Source organism: Choloepus didactylus, chromosome 13 (assembly GCF_015220235.1).
Source record: "Choloepus didactylus isolate mChoDid1 chromosome 13, mChoDid1.pri, whole genome shotgun sequence".
NCBI lineage: Eukaryota > Metazoa > Chordata > Mammalia > Pilosa > Megalonychidae > Choloepus > Choloepus didactylus.
The window spans coordinates 1,680,559-1,706,579 of NC_051319.1; the positions used below are offsets into that span (position 1 = coordinate 1,680,559).

A 26,021-nucleotide genomic window follows, 5' to 3' on the forward strand; every position below is an offset into this window, starting at 1 on the left:
TTTGTTTTGTTTTCCTTACTATTATTGAATGTTGTAGCGGTCTACTTGTTTAGTGCTTTTTCCTCAAACTAGTCTTGCAAAAACTGTATACCATGATATGTATAATCCCTAAGTCTCTGTTCTTTTAGCTTGTGTTCAACTAGTGTATCACAGAGTTTCCCCTGAATTTCAGGAGGTAACAAAAGGGAGATGGAGGAGAGTAGGAAGGAGGGAGAAGAAAAAACACCTCTCCCAGACTTTGCAGATTGCCTCTGTGTTGGGGGTCTCCTTAGGCACTAATTCAGCAGTGCAGGGTGCCTAAAGAACAACTTAACGTAAAAGCTTAAGGTTCTTTCAGGTCATTTCTGAATATATGCCTTGCACTGGGTATGTGCATGGTCTGACAAATTCTCCTGTGTACATGGACACTCTGAATGCCCCAATTTCCCCCAAGAAATTCTCTACAGCCTTTCCTCCTGGGTCCCAAGTAGTCTATCACATGTCACAACTGTAATCTTTTGCCCCTGGCAGCTGCCATTTGATTGTTTTCTTACACTGTTTTAGCACCCATGCTAGCTGTTCCCCTGTGCAGTATGAGTTCTGGGACAGGCAAGAGAGACAAGCACCTTGGTTCAGGCATTCAGGTTGCCACCAGATGGGTTGGAACAGATGTATCACCCCAGTATGCAAATAAGGGGTACCCTGATTCCCTCTGGAACCTGGGGACCAGGGAACTGCACGGGGAGCACAACTTACTGCTGTGCTAAACCACAGAACAACTGGAGAAGGGCAATAAAAATACCACAAGTCTTTCCTACCATATTAAAATGGCCTTTTTGTTATTCAGCATTCACTTAGTTGCTGTAAACCATTGCTTGTTTCCCACATTTCTGAGAAAATTGGTTCTGCCAGTTTCTGCTTGTTTTTCATTTTTTTTATGGAACAGGATTTTGGAGCTTCTTACTGTCATCTAGATGATGTCACTCCTCTTGTACATTGTCTTTCAACATTGTTATGGTGTCTTGTCATGCAAATTTTAACATAAATTTATCAATCTTTTCTTTAACTGCCTATGGATTTGGGGTCATAGAAAGCCATTCCCTACTCAAATGTTAAAGAGTTATTTACCCAAGTTTTCTGGTATAACATTTTTTTTTTGTATTTAGATATCCAACCCATTTGAAGTTTATTGTATATGGTATGGGACATGGATCTAATATTATTTTTTCCAAATATCCACCTTGTTGTCCCAGTATCTTTTTTCTAAAAGTCCATTTTCATCCCAGTAATATAAGATATTAACCTTATTCATATACTAAATTTCACTATGTATTTGGATCTAGTTTGAGATTTTCTATTCCATTCTTCTTGTGGATATGTGAATTCATCTGCCAACCAGTATCAGTTTTTTTTTCAATTTTTTATTGAGATTGTTCACATACCATACAATTACCCAAAGATCCAAAGTGTACAATCAGTTGCCCCCAGTACCCTCATACAGCTGTGCATCTATCATCACACTTAATTTTTGTTCTATTTTTAGTACCTTTTCATTACTCCAGACAAGAAATAAAGCAAAAAACAAAGGAAAGAAAGAAAGAAAGAAAGAAAGAAAGAAAGAAAGAAAGAAAGAAAGAAAGAAAAAGGAAACTCAAATCCTCACATATCCCTAACCAACCCCCTTCCATTGTTGATTCATAGTATTGGTATAGTACATTTGTTATTGTTTATGAAAGAACATTGAAATACTACTAACTATAGTATACAGTTTGCAATAGGTATATATTTTTTCCCTATATGCCTCTCTATTATTAACTTCTGGTTGTATTGTCATACATTTGTTCTGGTTCATGGAAGAGATTTCTAATATTTGTACAGTTAATCACAGACATTGCCCACCACAGGATTCAGTTTTACACATTCCCATCTTTTGACCTCCAACTTTCCTTCTGGTTACATAAGAGGCTTCCCCTTTCCACCTCATTCATGCACTAGTCAGCACTGTTAGTTATTCTCACCTCTGGCTACTGACACCTCTGTTCATTTCCAAACATTTAAGTTCATCTTAGTTGAACATTCTGCTCATACTAAGCAACTGCTCCCCATTCTTTAGCATCATCCTATATCTTGGTACCTTATATTTCATGTCTGTGAGTTTACATACTATAATTAGTTCATATCAGTGAGACCCTGCAATATTTGTCCTTATGTGTCTGGCTTATTTCACTCAGTATATTGCCCTCAAGGTTTCGTCATCAACACATTTTTTTTTAAGATGGTTTTGTTCACATGCCATACATTCCATCCTAAGTAAACAATTGATGGTTCCCTGTATAGTCACATATTTATGTGTTCACCACCTTCACCACTGTCAATATAAGGGCATCTACATTTCTTCCACAAAGCAGGAGGAAGAGTCAAAGAAGGTAGAGAGGCAAAAGAAAAAGAAAGAGGAAAAAAAGATGACAGCTAGGAAGCAGCAAAAGGAAAGATGAACTTAAATCAAAGTAGAATAAAGAGCCAGACAACACCAGTGATGTCAAGTGTCTCACACGCCTCCCCTATCCGCCCCTCTTATCTGCCTTTACCTTAGTATATCACCTTTATTACATTAAAGGAAGCTTAATACAATGATTCTGTTAGTTACAGTCTCTAGTTTACGTTGGTTGCATCCCTCCCCCAATGCCTCCCCATTTTTAACACCTTGCAAGGTTGACATTTGCTTATTCACCCTAGTGAAAGAATGTATTTGTACATTTTATCACAACTGAACACTCAAGATTTCACCAAGTTACACAGTCTCAGTCTTTATTTTCCCTCCTTTTTTCTGATGTCTCACACGTTCCCAACCTTCCTCTCTCAACCATATTCATAGTTATCTTTGTTCAGTGTACTTACATTGCTGTGCTACCATCTCCCAAAATTGTGTTCCAGACCCTCACTCCTGTCTTCTCCTATCAGTCTGTAGTGCTCCCTTTAGTATTTCCTGTAGGGCAGTTTTCTTGTTCACAAAGTCTCTCATCATGTTTGTTGGGAAATATTTTGAGCTCTCCCTCATATCTGAAGGACATTTTTGCTGGATATAGGACTCTTGGTTGGTGGTTTTTCTCTTTCAGTATCTTAAATATATCACACCACTTCCTTCTTGCCTACATGGTTTCTGCTGAGAGATCTGCACATAGTCTTATTAAGCTTCCTTTGTATGTGATGGATTGCTTTTCTCTTGCTCCTTTCAGGATTCTCTCTTTGTCTCTGATGTTTGATAATCTCATTATTAAGTGTCTTGGCATAGGCCTATCCAGATCTATTCTGTTTGGAGTATGCTGCACTTCTTGGATCTGTAATTTTATGGCTTTCATAAGAGATGGGAAATTTTCATTGATTATTTCCTCTATTATTGCTTCTTCCCCTTCTCCTTTCTCTTCTCCTTCTGGGACACCAATGATATGTATATTCTTGTATTTCATTTTGTTCTTAAGTTCCCGGAGATGTTGCTCATATTTTTTCATTCTTTTCTCCATCTGCTCCTTTGCGTGCAGGCTTTCAGGTGTTTTGTTCTCCAGTTCCTGAGTGTTTTCTTCTGCCTCTTGAAATCTGCTGCTGTATGTTTCCACTGTGTCTTTTGTCTCTTGTGTTGTGCCTTTCATTTCCATAGATTCTGCTAGTTGTTTTTTTGAACTTTCGATTTCTGCCTTATGTATGCCAAGTGTTTTTTTTATAGCCTTTATCTCTTTTGCCATATCTTCTCTAAACTTTTTGAATTTATTTAGCATTAGTTGTTTAAATTCCTGTATCTCAGCTGAAGTGTAAGTTTGTTCCTTTGACTGGGCCATAACTTCGTTTTTCTTAGTGTAGGTCGTAGTTTTCTGTTGTCTAGGCATCTGACCTCCCAGGCGACCCCAATCAGGTTTTCCCAGAGGAAAACAGGCTCAGGTCACACAAGGAGGAAATATTCAGTATCCAGTTTCCCTGATGGTTTTTCTTAGAGGACTGACACACCCTGTGCTTTTCTGGCAGGTGCGCCTGTCAGCCTGTCATGGGCTGGTGTAAGCGGGTGTGGCCAGCGGCTCTCCTCCCCCAGGCTCTGGGGTCTAGTTCCGAATATAAGAATGTAAGGCAGGTAGTAGAAGGGCTGGACCCCTTCCTTTCCTTTTGGGAAGCTATGCCCCCTCCAGAGGTCATCTGCATATAAATATTCTTTGTTTCTCTGACTCTGCTGGTCAGAATGTTGCGATTTTAAAATGGCTGAGGCTTTCTTTACTGCAAAGTGCTGTGGGCTGAAAATGGCTGAGGTTTCTCCACTGAGCCGCCCAGGTTGATGGAGAGAGAAAGGAACAGAAAGCTCCCAGATTCACCTGTCGGCCAGAGATAGCACCTGATCCTCTGGGCTCCCCATCCTGAGACAGATATGTCTCCTGACTCTCCCAAGGTCAGTTGACACCAAAAGCCTCTGTCTGCTTTTTGGGGATTCGCTGTCTGTATTGAGCAGTTAACATTAAAACTCCGGTTGGATCTGCGCTGAGGTACACTCGCTTTTACAGAGAGTGCTGCTATCTAGTACCACAAGGCTTCCGTGAGGGAGGGGCTCTCAGCTCTTGGCTCTCAGCGTGGGTCCGCAGTTTTTACTTATGGATTTCATGCTGTGATCTCAGGCATTCCTCCCAATTCAGGTTGGTGTGTGATGAGTGGAGAGTCATGTTTGTCTCCCTGCAGTTGTTCCAGGTTATTTACTAGTTTTTTGGTTGTTTGTGAATTGTTCCAGGGGGACTAACAGTCTTCCACTCCTCTCTATGCCACCATCTTAGCTCAACCAGTATCAGTTTTAACTATAATATGTTTCAACATCTGATACAGCTAGATTTTCTCATAGTTTGTCTTTTTCAGCATTTTCTTAGACATTCTTGTAAGTTTGTTTTTCCATATGAATTTTAGTATCAACTTGTCTAACTCCATAAAATAGCTTTTGGTATATTTATTGAATTTTTGCAATGAATTTATAAATTCATGTACATAGAAATAGCACATATATAATATTTAATTGTCCTATCCAAAAACAGAATGTCTTTCCATTTATTAAAGATTACTCTTGTGTCTTGCAGGAGAGTTTTCCTCATAAGGGTTTTGTACATTTTTCCTTATAAGGGTTTTGTACATTTCTTACAAATTTGTTTCTAAGTCTTCAAGCTTCTTTGTTATTATTGTAAATGGGATTTACCCTACTATTTTATTCACTTTTTATGTATATGAAAACTATTGATTTTTGTATGTTAATTTAAGATCCTGCAACTCTGACATATTATTTTCTTATTTTAGTTTTACTATCGATTCTTTGGGATTTTCCTGAGAGATGATCACATTATTTTCAAATAGAAATAGTTCTCCTAATTTTTTTATATCATACTTATGCCTCAAATTTCCTTTTCTAATTGCATTGGCAAATGACTCTATTTAATATTGGTTAGTAGTGGAGGTAGGGTGCAGCCTTGCATGGTTTTAGATCTTAGTAGAAATGCTTCTAGTAACTTTCCATTAAGATACTGGCCTTAGTATTAAGATATATAAAGAGACATATATTATTTATCATGTTAAAAAATATTCCACAATTTCTATTTCTTGAGTGTACTGTCAAGGATTCAAAATTGTCAAAGACTTTTTAGGCATCTATAAAGATAATCAAATGATTCATTTTCCTTAGATTTGTTATATTTGATATTAATGAATTTCCTAATATTGAACTTTCCTTGCCTTCCTAGAATAAATACCAAATTCATGGTACATTATTTTCTTAATGTGGTGTTGGATATTTGCCAATATATTTTTTAGAATTTTCTTCATTGATATGCATGAGTGACAGAGATCTGAAGCTTTCTTTCCTTATAGTGTTTTTATCTGGTCTAAGAATTGGAGTTATACTTACTGTATAAAAGAAATTAAGGAGTTTTCCATCCTTTACAATATTCTGTAATAGTTTATAGAGCATTGTGACTATCAGGTCTTTGAATGTATGGCAGGGTTAACCTTTGAAATAATCTGGGCTTCTATGTGTGGTTGTTCTTTTACAAGCATCACAATTTATTGTGGAAACTGTTCAGCTTAAGCTTTCTAGTCTAATGGGGTAAATTTTGGCAATCTGTATTTCCCTAGGAAATCCCATTCATTTAAGTTTTCAAGTTTATTTGCAGAGTTTTGCAAAGTATTGATTTTTAAAATTTCCATTTAATTGGTTATTTCTCCATTGTCATGACTTCTTTTTGATATCTGTATGTTCTTCCTTAAGTTAGTGAAGGGTTTATTAATTTTTTTATGTAGGGTTTTTAATTAAGATCATGGCTTTTAACTTCTCTTCCTCATTAACTTCTGCTTTTATTTTTATTATTTCCTTCCTTGTACTTTGTTCTGGTTTTCTTTATGGATTTTATCCTCTAGGTTTTAGAGCTGGTTATTTAATTCATCTTTTTCTTTCAATTTCACTGATAAAACTGTTTTGTGGGTGGAGGCAGGGCAAGATGGCAGTATAGGGAGGTGTGGAAATTAGTTAGTCCTTTGGAACAACTAGCATAGAGCCAGGAACAACTAGTAAATAGTCTGGAACAACTGTTGGGGATATCTGTGACCAGACAACATCATACACCAGTCTGGAATGGGGGGTACACCTGAGATCACAGCACAGAACTATAAGTAAAGCTCTCCAAATGGTGGAGCTCGTGCCCTTCCCCCATCGGTGAGGTAGGCTGAACTGAAACATTTCCCTGTAGGGAAAAAAAAAAGTAGTCTACTGGGAAAAAGGGAAGATAGCCCAACCAAGCTCCAACTCTGGTTTTAGTTAACAAATTTGGACTACTGAATACAAGCTACGAGCACAGATACACCCAGAGCAAGCAGGAAAGGAATGCAAGGTTTCTCCAGCAGAGAGGAGGCAGGGGTGATGGAAAAGTAAGACACAAAAGGAAGTAAAAACAGAGGCTTCTAGAGTTGGCAGAGCTCAGAATACTGCAAAAGGGCTGCGTGCCAAGAAAAGGGGCAAAGAACCAGGCACAAACTCTGGTTCTTAACTGGTAACTGAGGGGCTGGGAATGGGCTCCAAAAAGGGGATTCCTTTCTTTTTTCCTTTTGTTTTCCCCCTCTCATTCTAAGTACCTTATTAGAAAAAGCCTCAGTCATTTTCAATTGTCAGTGCTGACCCAGGCAACGGTGGACTTAGGATAGTTAGAATGACAAAGGAAGAAGTCAAATGCAGGAGATAAATCCCTAAAGGGCTTATCTTCCTGAAGAAAAAGCGGAGGTGGGCCCAGCTCAAGTGGCTGCTCTCCTTCAGAGAACTTGGACTATATGGCCTGAAGGGGAAAAAAAACAGAAACAGTTTACGCTTGGCTTCTGACACTCTCAGCCTCTGGCAGGGACAGGGTATACTAAGAATTAAAGGCAACACACATTTTTACAACTGTGGAGAGCTTCAGGCTGACAAGCAGCACCCACTGGTCAGGGTAGGAAAAGCTCAGCATCCAGAGGTATCACAGGAAAGTCTGACAACCTGCTGAGTCTCATCCTCAGGGAAACCTGATACAGATTGAATTCTCTTCCTGAAACCAGGGCCTGTCTGGTCTGGGCAAATCTGATTGGGGTAATCAAGGAAACTACATGCCTAGAAAAGAAAAATTTACAAATGACACTAGGAAAAACAAAGATATAGCCCAGCCAAAAGAACAAACTTACACTTCAAATAAGATACAGGAGTTGAAACAACTAATTGAAGATCTTCAGAAAAATATGCTACATCAAATAAAAAATCAAATTACTGAGTTGCGGGAAGCTATGGCAAAAGAGATGAAGGACATACAGAAGACATTGGGTGAACATAAGGAACAACTTGGAAGTTTGAAAAAAACAAGTGGCAGAACTTAGGGGAATGAAAGGCACAACAAAAGACATGAAAAGCACAATACAGACATACAACAGCAGATTTGAAGAGGCAGAAGAAAGGACTCGTGAACTAGAGGACAGGACATCTGAAATCCTATACAAAAAAAGGATAGGGAAAAGACTGGAAAATATGAGCAGTGTGTCAGAGAACTGAATGACAATATGAAGTGCATGAATATACGTGTCATGGGTGTCCCTGAAGGAGAAGGGAAAAAGGGCAGAAACAACAATGGAGGAAATACTTACTGAAAATTTCCCATCTCTTATGAAAGACATAAAATTGCAGATCCAAGAAGCACAGCATACCCCAAACAGAATATATTTGAATAGACCTAGGCCAAGACACTTAATACTCAGATTATCAAATGTCAAAGACAAAGAGAGAATTCTGAAAGCAGCAAGAGAAAAGTGATAGATTACATACAAGGGAAGCTCGATAAGACTACATACAGATTTTTCAGTATTTTTCAGTAGGAACCATAGAGATGAGAAGGTGGTAGCATGATATATTTAGGATACTGAAAGAGAAAAACTGTCAATTCTCTACCTGGAAAAACTGTCCTTCAAAACTGAGGGAGAGTTTAAAATATTTTCAGACAAACAGAAAGTTTGTGAACAAAAGACCTGCTCTACAAGAAACAGTAAAGAGACCACTACAGGAAGATAGGAAAAGACAGGAGAAAGAGGTTTGGAGAAGAGAGTAGAAATGAAGACTATCAATGAGAGTAAAAAAAGAGAGGGGGGAAATAAAATAAGGTATGGCATACAAAATCCAAAAGTCAAAATTAGACAGTAGACATTACATTGAGTGAAATTAGCCAGAAATAAAAGGACAGGTACTTTATGGACTCATTAATATGAACCAACATTTATGAGTGAAATTTGAGAGCTAAAGTTGAGAACACAGGTTATCAGGAGATAGAAAGAGGTTACAAAGTGGACATTTGATGCTGAAGGGTAAACAGGATTGATTGAAAGATCCAGAAATAGACAGCATAATACTGTGTGATGGCAGTACAATATTGTAAGTACTCTGAACACAGATGGGTGTGAGTACAGCTGAAAGAGGAAGGCCAGGGGCATGCATGACAACAGAAGGAAAGATAGAAGATAAAGATTGGGATCGTATAACTTAGTGAAACCTAGAGTGGTCAATGATGGTGGATAAATGTACAAATATAAGAATGTTCTTAAAAGAAGGAGATCAAATGAATGTCAACATTGCAAGGTACTGAAAATTGGATGGTACAAGGGAAAAAATACAATCAATGCAAACTAGAGTCTATAGTTAATGTTAACAATGTAAGATGCTTCCATTAATTGTAACAAAGGCAATATAACAAAGGTAAATGTCTATAAGAGGAGGTTATAAAGGATTAATATGGGATTCTTGGTGGTGGTGGTATCTGACCTATTCAATGTATGTTACTTTATTTTTATTTTTCTTCTATCTTTTATATTTACATTCTTCATTTTTTCTCTCCTTTTCTTTGCAGAAGAAATGGAAACGTCCTCACATAGGTTGTGTAGGTGAATGCATAACTATGGACTATACTGGGAATCATTGATTGTTTACTTAGAATGGATTGTATGGAGTGTGAATAAACCTGTTTAAAAAATAAACAGGGATACAAGTGCTGGAAAAATGTGGAGAGAGGTTTGTACCTATTCACTGTTGGTAGGAAAGTAGAATGGTGCAGCCCATCTGAAGGGCAGTGTGGTGGTTCCAAAGGTAGCTAACTAAGGGTTGTCATATGGTCCTGCAACCGCATTATTGGGTATATATATGGAAGAACTGAGAGCAGGGGCAAGAATGGACATTGCACACCGGTGTTTATGGCAGCAGTATTCACGATTCCCAACAGATAAAGGTGACCAAAGGGTATATCAACCAATAGATGGAATGGTGAATTGTGGTGTATACATTCACTGGAATGCTGAGTAGCAGCAAGAAGAAATGAAGTTGTGAAGTATGCAACTAGGTGAATGGACCTTAAGGACAGCATATTAAGAGAAATAAGTTAGAATCAAAAAGATAAACATTATAATGCCTCACTAATTAGGACTAACTATAATGTGCAAACTCTGAGAATTGAATGAGAGCACAGGTTATCAGGGTAAGGCTTATGGTAAGGGTTCCTAGGTTGTAAGCTCTTACAGCAGTCACATCTATTCATGAGTTCTAATGGTTAATTCTAAATTCTGAGATAATGAGCTGTTTGTGTATAACCATTTGGTCCCTGGAAATTTGGGTATTTGTGTGACATCTAAGACTCAGAGCCAGAGTCCAACAGCTATGAATGTCAGCATTACCCCATACAGAAAATGTCAAAGATGCTGAAAAAGGAATCAGATTTTAAAGATATAAACAAAATGGACTTGGTTAGGACTAAGGTAAACCAGACTAAAGGGAAAAGGATGATGTTAACTGTGTTTTAAAACTTTAACTTCTATGTGAGACCAAATGAATTGATGATTATTTAGTGGAAAATCTATATTTTTTGTAGCATGCTATATAATTTAACTTGTATGGTCAGTTTATTCAAACACCATAATTACATGGAACCTTGAATAGGGGGTGATATCTGGTTGGTATGTACAGCTTAGCATGAACCCGGACGTATCCCAGAGTAATTTGGGCAGAGAATAAGAATGTATTTGCAAAGCCCCCTTGATGGACTGGGGAAAAATTCAAAATACTAAACTTCCCTACCTGGGGAATTCCTGATATTCTTGCAAGCATTGGGGAATACCATCGTAGTAGACCAAGCACTCAATCATGGGGCTTGGCCTTATGAAGTCTGTTACTGCAAAGGAGAAACTCAGCCTACTTATAATTGTGCCTGAGTCACCCCCAGAGAACCTCTTTCATTGTTCATATGTGGCCTCTCTCTCTCAGCCAACCTGCAGGTAAACTCACTGACCTCCCCTCTATGTGAGACATGATTCCCAGGGATGTAAATCTCCCTGGCAACATGAAATGTTACTCGTGGGAATGAGAAATGAAACAAAATAAAGTTTCAGTGGTTGAGAGAGTTCTAATGGAGTCAAGATGTCATTCTGGAGGTTATTCTTATGCATTTTATAGCTATTCCTTTTTAGTTATTAGTGTATTCAAATAGCTAGAAGGAAATACCTGAAACTGTTGAACTGCAATCCAGTATCCTTGATTATTGAAGATGATTGTATAACTATATAGACTGTGTTGTGTGACTGTGTGATTTTGAAAACACTGTGGCTCACACTCCCTTTAGCCAGCGTACGGACAGAAGAGTAGAAAAAAGGGGGACAAAAAGTAAATGAATAAGAAGGAGGGAAAAGGAGTATGAAATGTTTTGTGTGTTCCTTTGTACTTTTTATTTTTTTTTAATTTTATCAAAAAATTAAAAAACAAAAAAATTTCAAACAAAACCAAAACAAAGGAATAATAATTTTAAAAAACCCTAAAATTACTACATTGTTTTCAACCTATTCCTACTCCACCCCAAGAAAATAAACAGACAATAACCCAACAACGGAATAAGAAAAACAAATAATCTAAAATAACTACATTTTTGGAAACTTCTTCCTACCATATCCCCCAGAAATAAACAAACCACAATCGTTCCTCAGCATTCCCAGTTTACCCTCCATACCTAATCTGCTCTTATTAGATTATAGTTCACCCTTCACTATTTGCTGTCTATTGCTAGGTCTCCTACATTTTACAATATAAACTATTGATTTTACATTTTTCACAGAGCTCACATTAGTGGTAACATACAATATTTCTCTTTTTGTGCCTTGCTTATTTCACTCAGCATTATGTCTTCAAGGTTCATCCACATTGTCTTATCTTTCACATGTTTCTTCTTACTACCGTGTAGTATTCCACTGTGTGCATATACATTTTGTTTATCCACTCATCTGTTGAAGGACATTTGGGTGGTTTCCATCTCTTGGCAATTGTGAGTAATGCTCCTAGGAACACTGGCATGCAGATACCTGTTCATCTCACTGCTTTCAGATCTTCCACATATATACTGAGAAGTGCAATTGCCGGATCAAAGGGTAACTCTATATCTAGTTTTCCAAGGAAATGCCAGATTGTCTTCCAGAGTGGCTGTACCATTATACAGTTCCACCAACAATGAATAAGAGTTCCAATTTCTCTACATCCTCTCCAGCATTTGTAGTTTCCTGTTTGTTTGATGGCAGTCAATCTAATTGGTGTGAGACGATGTCACATTGTGGTCTTAATTTTCATATTCCTAATAGCTAGTGAAGCTGAACATTATTTCAAGCGTTTTTTTCATGTGTTTATTTCCTCCTCAGAGAACTGTCTTTTCATATTTTTTGCCGATTTTATAATTGGGCTGTCTTTACTATTGTCATTGAGTTGTAGGATTTCTTCATATGTGCAAGATATCAGTATTTTCTCAGACACATGGTTTCCAAATTTTTTCCTATTGAGTTGGTTGCCTCTTCTCCTTTTTTGACATATTCCTTTGAGGTACAGAATCTTTAAGTTTGAGGAGTTCCAGTTTACCTATTTTTTCTTTTGTTGCTTGTGCTTGTGCTTTGGGTGTAATATCTAGGAAGCAACCTCCTAATACAAGGTTTTGAAGATGCTTCCCTACATTATCTTCCAGGAGTTTTATGGTACTGTGTCTTATGTTGAGGTCTTTAATCCATTTTGAGTTAATTTTTGTGTAGGTTGTGAAGTAGGGGTCCTCTTTCATTCTTTTTGAAATGGATATCCAGCTCTCCCGGCCCCATTTGTTGAATAGACTGTTATGTCCCAGTTCAGTGCATCTGGGTGCATTATCAAGATTTAGTGGACCATAGATCTGGGGGCCTATCTCTGAATTCTCAATTCGATTCCATTGATCAATATGTCTATCTTTGTGCCAGTACCATGCTGTTTTGAATACTGTGGCTTTATAATATGCTTCACAGTGAAGAAGTGTAAGTTTTCCCACTTCATTTTTCTTTTTTAGAATGTTTTTAGCAATTCAAGGCATCTTCCCCTTCCAAATAAATTTAATAATTAGCTTTTCCAAGTCTGCAAAGCAGTTGCTGGTATTTTGATAGGAATTGCAATGAATCTGTAGATTTTGAGTAGAATTGACATCTTAATGACATTTAGCCTTCCTATCCATGAACAAGGAATATTTTTTCATCTTTTTAGGTCCCCTTCTATTTCTTTTAGTAAAGTTATGTAGTTTTCTATGTATCAGTCTTTTACATCCTTGGTTGTTTATTCTTAAGTACTTGACTTTTTTAGGTGCTATTGAGAATGGTATCTTTTTCCTGAGTGCCTCTTCAGTTAGGTCATTTCTAGTGTATAGGAACATTACTGACTTATGTGGATTAATCAACTTTGCTAAATTTGCTTATTAGCTCAAGTAGCTGTGTCATTGATTTCTTAGGGTTTTCCAAATATAAGATCATATCATCTGCAAATAATGACAGTTTTACTTCTTCCTTTCCAATTTGGATGGCTTTTATTTCTTTGTCTTGCTGGATTGCTCTGGCTAGCACTTCTAGCACAATGTTGAATAACAGTAGTGAGAGTGGGCATCCTTGTCTCATTCCTGATCTTAAACGGAAAGCTTTCAGTCTCTCACCATTGACTACTATGCTGGCTGTGGGTTTTTCATATATGCTCTTTGTTATATTGAGAAAGTTTCTTTCAATTCCTACCTTTTGAAGTATTTTTATCAAAAAAGGATGTAGGATTTTGTCGACTGCTTTTTCAGCATCTACTGAGATGATCATTTGATTTTTCCCTTTTGATTTTTTAATGTGTTGTAATATATTTATTGATTTTCTTATGTTGAACCATCCTTGTATGCCTGGAATGAACCCCACTTGGTCCTGGTGTATGATTTTTAAAATGTATCTTTGGATTCTATTTGCAAGTATTTCATTGAGAATTTTTGCATCTATATTCATTAGGAGATTGGCCCATAGTTTCCTTTCTTGTAGTATCTTTAGCTGGTTTTGGTATTTGAGTGATGTTAGCTTCATAAAATGAGTTAGGTAGTGTTCCATATTCTTCAATGTTTCAAAAGAGTTTAAATAAGATTGGTGTCAGTTCGTTTTGGAAAGATTGGTACAATTCCCGTGTGAAGCTTTCTGGCCCTGGGCATTTATTTATGGTAAGCTTTCTGATGACTGATAGGATCTCTTTGCTTGTGAGTGGTTGGATGAGGTCTTCTATTTTTTCTTTGGACAGTCTAGGTTGTTAATGTGTTTCCAGGAAGTTGTCCATTTCTTCTACATTATCTAGTTTGTCAGCATACAGTTGTTCATAGTATCCTCATATAATTTTTTAAGTTTCTTTGGGATCTGCAGTAATGTTGCCTCTCTCATATATTATTTTGTTTATTTGGGTCTTCTCTCCTTTTGATTTTGTCAGTCTAGCTAGGGGCTTGTCAATCTTGTTGATCTTCTCAAAGAACAAACTTTTGGTGTTATTTATTCTATTGTGTTTTTCATTCTCTATGTCATTTATTTCTGCTTTAACCCTTGTTATTTCTTTTCTTCTACTTGGTTAGGATTAGTTTGCTGTCCATTTTCTAGCTTCTTCAGTTGTTCCATTAGTTTTTGATTTTAGTTCTTTCTTCCTTTTTAATGTATGCATTTGGAGCTATAGATTTCCCCCTCAATACCACCTTTGCTGTCCCATAAGTTTTCATATGTTGTGTTCTTTTTCATTCATCTCTCTATATTTAGGAATTTCTCTTGCTATTTCATCTTTAACCCACTGATTGTTTACAAGTATGCTGTTTAACCTCCAGATATTTGTGAATTTTCTAAGTCTCTTTTGGTTATTGACTTCAAATTGTATTCCATTGTGATCAGAGAATGTGCTTTGAATAATTTCAATACTTTTAAATTTATTGAGGCTTGTTTAATGGCCCAGCATATGATCTAATCTGGAGAAAATTCTGTGAGCATTAGAGATGAATGTGTACCCTGGTGATTTAGGATGTAATGTTCTATATATGTCTGTTAATTCAAGTTCATTTATCAGATTGTTGGGGTTTTCAATTTCCTTATTGTTCCTCTGTCTGGTTCATCTATCTATAGGAGAGAGTGGTGTATTGAAGTCTCCCACAATTATTGTGGAAATATATATTGCTTCCTTCAGTCTTGCCAATGTTTGCCTCATGTATTTTGGGACACCTTGATTGGGTGCATAGACATTTATGACTGTTATTTCTTCTTGTTGAATTGTACCTTTTATTAGTATATAGTGACCTTCTTTGTCTCTTATAACATTCTTGAATTTAAAGTCTATTTTATCTGAGATTAATATTGGTACTCCTGCTTTCTTTTGGCTGTAGCTTTCATGGAATATTTTTTCCACTCTTTCACTTTCAATTCCTTGTGTCTCTGGGTCTCAGATGAGTCTCTTGTAAGCAACATATTGATGGTTCATATTTTTTAAATTCATTCATCAATCTATGTCTTTTAATTGGGGAGTTTAATCCATTCACATTCAATGCTAATATTGTGAAGGCGTTTCTTGAAGCAGTCATCCTATCCTTTGGTTTTAGTATGTCAGATATATTTTTTCCCTCTCTCTCTTTATTTCTTTTATGAACCCTTATCAAATCTCTTTAGTTCTGAACTCTTATCCATATCTCCCTTTTCTTTCTTTGTTTCTCTGCCAGTAAGGTTCCCTTTAGTATTTCTTGTATGGTAGGTCTCTTGTTAGCAAATTATTTCAGCATTTATTTGTCTCTGAAGATTTTAAGCCTTTCCTCAAATATGAAGGAGAGCTTTGCTGGATAAAGAATTCTTGGTTGGCAATTTTTCTCTTGAATTTTAAATATGTCATACCACTGCATTTTCGCCTCCATGGTGGCTGCTGAGTAGTCACTGCTTAGTCTTATGTTGTTTCCCTTGTATGTGGTAAATTGCTTCTCTCTTGCTGCTTTCAAAACTTGCTCCGTCTCTTCAGCATTTGACAATCTGATTGGAATACATCTCAGAATTGGTTTATTTGGATTTATTCTGTTTGGAGTTCGTTGGGCATCCATGATTTGCATATTTATGTGGTTTAGGAGGGCTGGGAAGTTTTCCCCAACAATTTCTTTGAATACTCTTCCTAGACCTTTACCCTTCTCTTCCCCTTCTGGAACACCAATGATTCTTATATTTTTGTGTTTTATGTTTTCATTCTTATCCCTGAGATCCATTTCAAATTTTTTTATTTTTTTCTCCATTCTTTCTTTTGCCCTTTCACTTTCAAGCCTGCACTCTTCAAGTTTGCTTATTCTTTCCTCAGCTTCCTCTAACCCAGTACTGTGTGTATAGAGAATCTTTTTAATTTGATCAAGTTTCTTTTATTTCCATAAGATAACCTATTTTTTTATTTACTCCTGCAAATTCTTCTTTATGCTCTTCTAGGGTCTTCTTCATGCCCATTATATCCTGTGCCATGATCTTGTTTGTGATCACTTCTTTGATTAATTGCTCCAAGTACTGTGCCTCCTCTGATTTTTTTATTTGGGTGTTTGGGTTTAGGTTATCCGTATCTTTTGGTTTCTTCATATGCTTTAAATTTTTCTGTTGTTTCTGACCTCTTGGCATTTGCTTATCTTGACAGGGTTCTTTAAGGATATGCAGGCTTATTTGAATAATTATCGGTAATTTGTCAAAGCTACAGCTTGGTGGAGTGCACTTTCCCTGACTTAGCAGCAGATGGCACCCCCAAGCCACCTATTACCCTCAAGCCAGTTCTCCCCAACTTCTTCCATGCGGCGAGTTGGGGTCCGAACCTTGTGGGGGTCCTATCAGTCCACCAACTTTCCATGTGCAGTTGGAAAAGCCATGAAGGTGGGGTTGCAACTCATTCAGTTAGGGAGGCAAGGTGGCTTTAAGACTCAAATTTCCCAGCCATTCCTGGAGACTTAAAGCTGTTGCATGAATCCAACCCTTCAGCTCAGACTCCCCACAATCTCTCTCTGCCGCAAGCCCACATGTCCCTTGGATTCGTGTAGGGCCCTTGGGACTTCCACGCGGGACTCCACCTCTAAGCCGTGCACTCCGCGGGCCTCCATGGTGGGAAGACTGCGCAACGTCACAGGCGAGCAGAATCCCCAAGGGAAGCTCTAAGTCCCAGCACCACACAGGGGTATTCCCAGCCCGCTGAAAAGATGGCTGTACAGGGCCTTGTACTTTTATTTTTATTCTTATTTTCATTTTTATTTCTTGGAGTAATGAAAATGTTCAAAAATTGATTGTGGTGTTGAATGCACAACTATATGATGATACTGTGGACAATGGATTGTACACTTTGAATGATTGTATGGTATGTGAATACGTCTCAATAAAATTCCATTTTTTTAAAAAAAGTGTTTTGTGCAAGGAATTTTCCTCTGATCAACACAGGGGTGGTTTGAAGCTGTATGTAACTCAGAAAAAAATGTTTTCAAACCTAATCTGTCCCTGTGGATGTAAGCCCGTTGTAAGAAGGACATTGTGGTGAGTGAGGCTACATCAGTTAAGGTGTGACTCCCCCTCTATCAGGATGTGTCTTAATTCTATTACTGGAGTCCTTTATTAGAGAATGAAATTCAGATGGAGAGAAAGAAAGCCACAGAAGGAAGAAGCTGAAATAAAAAAATCCTGGAAGAAACAGGAGAGACCAGCAGAAGCTGCCATGTGTCTTGCCATGTGACAGAGTAGCCAAGGATCTCCAGCAGCCAGTCTTCAGAAAGAAAGCATCACCTTAATATGGACACTTTCCCAACCTCAAACTTTAAAACAATTAAATGCTTTTCATATGTAATATTTGGTGTTTCCATTGACATTATTTTAAAATCCTGTGATTTTAGTTTGTATTTTCCCTTTTCCTCAAGGAGTTTTGAAACAGGAGGGTTTTTAATATCTAAATGGAAGGGCCTTTGTGGCTTTTTTTTTTAAATACTTGTTTTATTGAATTGTGATCAGAGTGCTTGCAACATTTCTAATTTTGGAAGCTACTTTTGTTTTCTTTAGGACTTAATATATGATCAATTTTTGCTAATGTGCTGTAGGCACTTGAGAAGAATGTGTATTCTCTATTATTGGGATATAGAGTTTCATATATATTCAAGATACCATATTAGCTGTGTTATATTTTTTATCTACTTGGTCTGTCTAGTATTAAGAGTCAAATATGATGTCTCCTGGTATTATTGAGTTTTCTACTTGTCTCTTTGCATTTCCTGTGGTTTTGCATCCTAAAAGTGACTACTATGTTACTTGGTGCATCTGTTCTTAAGTATTATATCTTCATTGTGGGTTTTGACTGTTAGCATTAAGTATTCTTCTTGGTCATATTTAATGCCTTTCAGCTTGAATTCTACTTTGTCTCATATCAGGCTCTCTACAACTACTTTTTATTTTCCATTTGCTTGATATACTTTCTTCCACATCCCTTATTTTTAATCTTTCAGAATCATTTTGCTTTAGTTTTAACTCCTATCTGAAGTTGGGTTTTGCTTTGTGAGTTAAGCCAATTCTTATTATTATGACTAATATGTTTGGTCTCATATATTTTTTTTCTCTCCAGCACTTGTATCCCCGTTTGTTTTTTTTTTCCCTGCAATTTTATAGGAATATATTCAAATACCATACAATCATCCACAGTGTACAATCATTTACAGTATCATATAGCTTTGCATTTGTCACCACAATGAGCACTTACACATATTCATTACTCAAGAAAAGACGTGAAACAGAAGAACAAAAAGGATAATAAAAAAGTAAAAATAAAATAAAACACAGCAATCAAGTCAGACAACACCACCACTACTAATAATCTTGTACCCCTCCCTTACACTCCTCTCTCATAGACATTTAGCTTTGGTATATTGCCTTTGTTACATTTAATGGGAGCATATAACAATGTTACTATAAACCCCAGATTTGAGTGGCACTGATTGTATTTTTTCCCAAATACCATCTCTTTTTTCAACACCTTGCAAGGTTAACATTCATTTGTTCTCCCACATGTAAAAATATTTTTACATTTCTGTATTTAGTCACCATCACTGGCCACTTGAGGTTTCACTTACACAGTCCCAGTCTTTATCACCCATCCTTCCCTCTGGAATCATACATGCCCCTAGCCCTCCTCTCTCAACTTTACTCCCAGACATCTTTGGTCAGTGTACCTATGATGCAGTGCTACCATCACACAGCACGGCACTCTTCATTTCTGGAGCTACACAGTCAATCCTGTTGAACATTTATTATCCTTCAGCATCAAATGCCTGATCTCTACCATCTTTCTATCTCCTGATAACCCATGTTCTTAGCTTTAACTCTCAAAGTTTGTTTATCAATGTTAGTTCATATTAGTGAGACCATACAGTATTTGTATTTTTGTTTCCGGCTAACTTTGCTCAACATAACTTCCTCAAGGTTTATCCATGTTATTATATGTTCCATGTCTTTGTTCTGTCTTACAGCTGCATAATATTCCATGTGTGTATATACCACAGTTTGTTTACACTTGTCTGTTGACGGACATCTGGGCTGCTTCTGTCCCTTGGCAATCATGAATAATTCCACTATAAACATCAATTTACAAATGGCCATTCGTGTCTTAGCTTTCAGTTTGTCTGAGTATATACCTAGCAACGGAATTGCTGGATCATATGGCAATTCTATACTTAGCTTCCTGCGGAAGCACCACACTGCCTTCCAGAGTGTCTGTACCATTCTACATTCCCACCAACAGTGAATAAGTGTGTCTCTTTCTCCACATCCTCTCCAGCACTTGTAATTTTCTTTTTCTTTTTCTTTTTCTTTTTTTTTTTTTTTGATAATGGCCATTCTGGTAGGTGTGAGATGACATCTCACTGTGGTTTTGATTTGCATTTCCCTGATAGCCGGTGAAGTTGAGCAACTTTTCAAATGTTTTTGAGCCATTTGTTTTTCCTCTTCAGAAAAGTGTCTGTCCATGTCTTTTGCCATTTTTAAATTGGACTGTCTTTCTCTTGTTGAGCTGTAGGATTTCTTTATACATTCTGGATATTAAACCCTTATCTGATATGTGGTTTCCAAATATTGTCTCCCATTGCATAGGCTGCCTTTTTACTTTTCTTACAAAGTCCTTTGAGGTACAAAAGTGTTTAATTTTGAGGAGATCCCACTTCTATTTCTTCTTTGATTGCTCGTGCTTTGGGTATTTGGTCTCATATTTATGTCTCATATGCTCTGAGCATCCCTGCATGTTCTTGCTGTGTAAAACTCAAGGCTTATCTGTCTCATACTGAGAAGTTCCTGGAGCTAGCCACAAAGGCAACTAATCATGTCAACGTAACCATAGTGTAACTGCGATATAAGTGGTCTACGATAAGGGGGCTGGCTTGTTTGTTGCATGCTACAAAAGGTGATAAGCCTTTGTCCTGGCTTCCTTAGCTGTGACAAAACCAATTGCATGTGTAGCCTCCATCTAGGCCCATCAGGCTATTCTGTGGGACTTGGGGACAAAGGAAAACAGCACAACTATGTTGATGCTCCTATCTGCAGTGCTATAATAAACTGTCATGCTCTGATCTATTAAATCTCACCAACATTCAGCAACACCTTGCAAAGAAGACACCATAGATTTATCAGTAGTTATCTAACATATTGTCAGTGGACATTTAAAAACTATATGAGCCTTTATATATCAATGTTCCATCCATTCCTCTACTTTCCTCCAAATAGAGCTGACAGAAATAGAAGCAAGAAAAATGAATTTCGTACCACTTCACTCCCAATAGAATGCTACTAAACAAACAAACAAACAAACAAAAACAAAACAAAACAAACAGAAAATCACAAATGTTGGCAAAGGGAAAAACTGGAACCCTCATTGCTAGCGGGAATGTAAAATGGTGCAGCTGCTTGGAAAACTGGAAGCTCCTCAAAAACATTAACATAAAATGAAATGATCCAGCAATTCCAATCCAAGGCATAAACCCCAAAGAATTGAAAACAGGGACTCAAATAGGTAACTTGTACACCAATGTTCACAGCACCATTATTCACAGTAGCCAAACAACCCAAGTGATCATCAATAGATGATACATACAATGGAATAATATTCAGCCATTAAGAAGAATGAAGTTCTCATACATGCTACAAAATGGATGAACCTTGACAACACATGCTAAGTAAAATAAGCCAGACACAAAAAGACAAATATTGTATGATTCCATTTATATGAAGTATCTACAGTCGGCAGAATCATAGAGGCATAAAGTATATCAGTACTTCCTAGGACCTGGAAGAGGAGGGACTGGGGAGTTACTGCTTAGTGGGTACAGTTTCTGTTTTGGGTGATATAGTTTGGAAATGGGCAGCTATGATGGCTGCAAATCATTGTGAATTTAATCAATGTCATTGAAGTGTGTACTTAGAAGTGGTTAAAATGATAAATCTTATGCTATATATCTTATCACAACAAAAATTTTTTAAAAGTTGCCAAGTTAGAAAAAAGAAATGTAATTTTTTAGATATGTCTTTTAAGAAGCAGCAGGGATAGCAAAACCAAACAACTAAGTTACCAAAACTCAAGATTCTTCTCTCTCAAACCAGCTACTCCAAACCACCTACCAACTAGAAATGAATTTAGTGCTTTTAGTAAGCCATAATGTTTAAACAGACACATTTGCCACAGTACTTTCAAGAGAATGTATGCATTTTTCTCCCATCACATTATATTAGTAAATCTGGGCCACATGAATTACCCATGACTGCATACTGCTGTAAATTTCCTTGAGCAGTTGACTGTATGTCCCATGGATATATAGCAAAGGTTGGCATATGTTGCTTTTTATATTGAATTAAAGAATAGAGCACTTTGGTGGTTTAAAACAATCATTTTATTACTCAGAAAAGTTAAAGTACAATTTAGAAATTAAATTAACCAAAATTATCTTCCCACGAAATACAGTTGAACTAGCTAAATTATATTAAGTAAGGACTTGTGCTAACACCCAAGTTAAACTTTATCATGTAGAAATTTTATTTGGCAACAGAAAACAACAGATGTAACAATTTACCATGATGTTATTTGATTCTGATTATTACAAAAGTAGATTCATTAAGATGATGCTATTACATGCTGGACATAATCACATGGTAGGACATGTAATGTGAAAGAAAAAAATAGCAAATATTGAACAGTGCTACCTCATGGTTTGGGGGACCCAGATTGGAAATGTGGTCAAAGGAGACTTTAGGTTTCTCTGTAATGTCAACATTTTTCAAAAAAGAATGCATTCATGTAGCACTTATATAATTGAAAATCAGCTAAAAATTAAAATATTTCCATGCTGAAGAAAGGGAAGTTCAACCCAAGCAAGGCTAAAAAGACAAACTAAGGAAAATATCAAAAATAATTTAAAAGCATGTGTGTCGGTTTGGATATATTATGCTCCCCACAAAAGTCATGATCTTTTAATCCAATCTTGTTGGGTAGAACCTGTTGATTGTTTCCATGGAGATGTGACTCATCCAACTGTGGGTGATACTTTTGATTAAATTATTTCTATGGAGGTGTGGACCCCGCCCACTCAGGGTGGGTTTTGATTGCTTCACTGGATTACTTAAGAGGATTCAAGAGACAACACAGATGCTTGCTGACGCTGAGAAATGCTTGGAGTTGCAAACAGAAGGACATTTGGAGATGCTAAACTAAGAGATGAAGCCCAGAATTTGCCCTGGAGAAGCTAAGAGAAGACCCCCAGACATTTAGAGAGAAACACCCTGGCAGAAAGAAGAGAGGATGCACAGGAGTTGGGAGAGAAGAGCTAAGACAGAAGCCCAGAGACATTTTAGAGAAGGACATTTTGAAACACAACCAGGGAACAAAGGACCAGCAGATGCCAGTCACAGTACCTTCACAGAGGCATTCCAGACGCCATCAGCCTTCCTTCAGTGAAGGTATCCTCTTGTTGATGTCTTAGTCTGGACACTTTTATGGCCTTAGAACTTTAAATTTATAACCGAATAAATCTCCTTTATAAAAGCCAATCCAATTCTGGTATTTTGCATTCCGGCAGCATTAGCAAACCAGAACAGCATGTAATTTTTCACTTTACTAACTGATGTCATTTCTGAGTCAACATGTCATAAAATGCAACAATAATCAAAATATTTGGTATGCTGCTTTTGATAACTAGGAACATATTGATATATACATACAGACTTGTAGGGAAAAAATGGTCTATCACTAGACACAGCCAGAATAAAGATTACATATATTTAATGTCTTGACTAGCAGATACCAAAAGGCAATAGTTCATTTCATTTACAATTCCTGAGAAGGTTATTAATAATTACTTATTAGAAATTTTCAGGAAACTACATTGGGGTATGAGTTGTACAGAATTAAAAAATACAATTTTTGGTAAAAGAAACGAAGAAAAATAAACAAATAAATAAATAAAAATAAACAACAAAGTAAACCAAGGAAAATAAGGGAGACAAAAATGTTAATACAGATGTGCAACTAAATAAAACACTGATAAGACTCAACAGAGTAGAATTTTCAACTGAGCAGAGATTTTATTTCTCCCAAATCAATCTAGAACTTCACATTAACCAATAATAAATTTAAACATACTTTGTAGTAAACTGAAACAAATTTTTGAGTTAGGCTATCATAACAATCTGGTATGGGAAAGCTAAAATACGGTCTTTGCATTATCATATTTAAGTCAATTATATAAAAACAAATTCTAAGTTTTATTAGATTTCAGTGATTTTCTTAAATCAGTGAAAAATGAAGATTCCTATTGGTTCTCAGCACTTGAAACATTTTCTGATTGTAAGCTTAGGAGGACTACAAATCAAGTCTAATTCTAGTATAATTTACTTTGTTTATGATTGAGATCAAAAGTGGGAAATTAATCTTGAATTAAAGTAGGATGCTATCATCATAGTCTTCTTTAGACCCTTATACAAGATAATGTAGTAAACAGATCCTAACCTTAAATTTATCAGTAAAACATAAAAAGAATACTTCAGATAAATCGCCAAGTTGTTTATTGCCTTTATCCATTCCTTTTTGTAATTTGCAATGCAGAGGAGTTTAAGGACAATATTATTACCTGCTCTGAAGAACTGTCAGGCCTACCCTGCTGGAACCATTTCTCACCTCTCCAGTAACTTTAAGGAATAAAAAGTTGCTCATTCCTTGGACCTCCTAGTGGAGTATACTAGGAAGGTCTTTCTATGTTATCCTTCCCTAAACAATGTACCTTCTCTAAAATATAACATATTTGTATTTTCTATGTAAGGAACATGATATATTTGGACTATTATTTGCTTACTAAAAAAAAGATGAAATATTTAAGGTAAGCAAGAAACTTGAATAACATACAGTAAAAAGTTTTTTCAGGTATAAAAGTACACACAAAGTCCTCTCAGAAAACTAAATGGGTTTAGAATTCTCTAGTTTAGCTTGTGTATAATCCTGAATGAGCCCTAATATCTTAATTTATCTACCTGTGAAAAAGTCTATTCTGTTTGTAAAAATATTGTGCCACCATGTCACCAAAAAGCTAGAAATTTTTAGATGAATTTTATTTATAGAAAATTCAAAAAATAAGCAAAAATTTATGAACACAACTTCATTAGTAATAATTAGCAGAATGAAGAGTGCTTTAATATATAATATTACTTGGTATATAATATACATTAAAATATCTTATTCTAACTTTTTCCATTAGTTTTTGATCTTCCAATTTTTAACAAATCTAGAACTAAGACAATATAACTGAAACAGATTTGCTAAATATTTTAAAATTATATGCCTTTTATATGAGATACCATTTCAATCTTAAAACCATTTGCAAATTAAATGTTTTTTTCCATTAAAATTACTAAACATAAAGGAGTTAAGCATCAAATGGAACAAAAAATGCATTAAAAAAACTATCAAATTTTATAATTAAAATATTATATTAGAAATATCAAATTAAAAAGAATTATTTGAAGAATACTGCGTGAGATAAAATGCATCAAATATTTTATAGCAGTTTAGAATACTTTTTCACATGCATTTTTGTCCATGCAGATTAAAACACTGATGTACAGACTGAATGAGAAGTGACAATCTAAAAATGAGTAATAGATTGTAGCATATGTCATTTAAGGATAAAAGGAAGATGGACTTTGTTTTTGATTTGCAAATAATGTTCTTTATCCAAGTAGTCCTCGGTATTTCCATTATCCTTGAATGAAAAGTACTGTGTGAAAAGGATAAAATCCTTTTACTGATGGAAAGCTTCTAACCTTATTTGGGTTGGATCTTCTGGATGTCTCAAGGCAATTCCATTACGCAGTAGCAGCTCAATATAAGGTGGCCAAAAGGAATCAATAATTTTGACATATGGATCATGTGGAACATCAAATAATCTATTTATAAGAATCTAGGAAAAAATATCATTCAAAATATATTTTATTTCGGAAAAATGCAATACAGCTACAATAAAGCATTAATAAGTTCTTCACAAAAGAATGTCGATCTTTAAATCATAATTCTCATGTACTGACTTAACCAACTGACTTTGTTTTCTTTAGACTACAGATATTTGTGAAAGAAAAAAGCTTGAAAATGTATTTCTGCATCTTAACTTTTGAAAACACTTCCTGAAACTAATTTATCCACTTTGGAGTAATAATTTCTTTAGCATAGAAGTTTACTTAAAACCATCAATAAAAAATTAAAATAAGAAACTTTTAAAAATTAAATATCAACAAAACACAGAGTTCAAAAGGAAGTGAGCACGCATGTCTTAATATCTAGAAAGAAATAATCTAAAAACCAAAATTAAATCAAAACAACAAAAATAACCTAATGCTCATAAATGGTGAATACTAATAAATTACATAGGTTAGCACTTCCCAAACTACATTCCATGGAATTGGTCTCCCTACAGATATTCTTAGTTTTTGAAAAAAGCTTAGCTACTGTGGTCAAATAAACTTGGGAAAGATTGCTAAAGTGTACTGAGAATCACCTGCCTTTTCCAAATCCACTGGCATTAGAATACTTATTCAAGGAATACATATTTACAACTCTGTGAACAGTAATGTTCTATGAAACACAGTGAAAAGCACTAAATGCAGTTCAATGA

General features: G+C 36.1%; 1 protein-coding gene across 3 annotated transcripts in view; it reads right to left on the minus strand.

Annotated features, from left to right (window-relative positions):
* Positions 1 to 26,021, minus strand: part of CENPK (centromere protein K) — a 98,550-nt gene that overhangs the window by 22,260 nt on the left and 50,269 nt on the right. For 2 of the 3 annotated variants that reach the window (XM_037802149.1, XM_037802147.1), the window contains exon 10: positions 24,780 to 25,313. In XM_037802149.1, the coding sequence (XP_037658077.1) occupies positions 25,155 to 25,313 (159 nt within the window). In that variant the 3' untranslated portion in view covers positions 24,780 to 25,154. Of the gene's footprint in view, positions 1 to 24,779; positions 25,314 to 26,021 lie in introns of those variants that run through there. The other variant, XM_037802148.1, reaches the window with a different exon arrangement.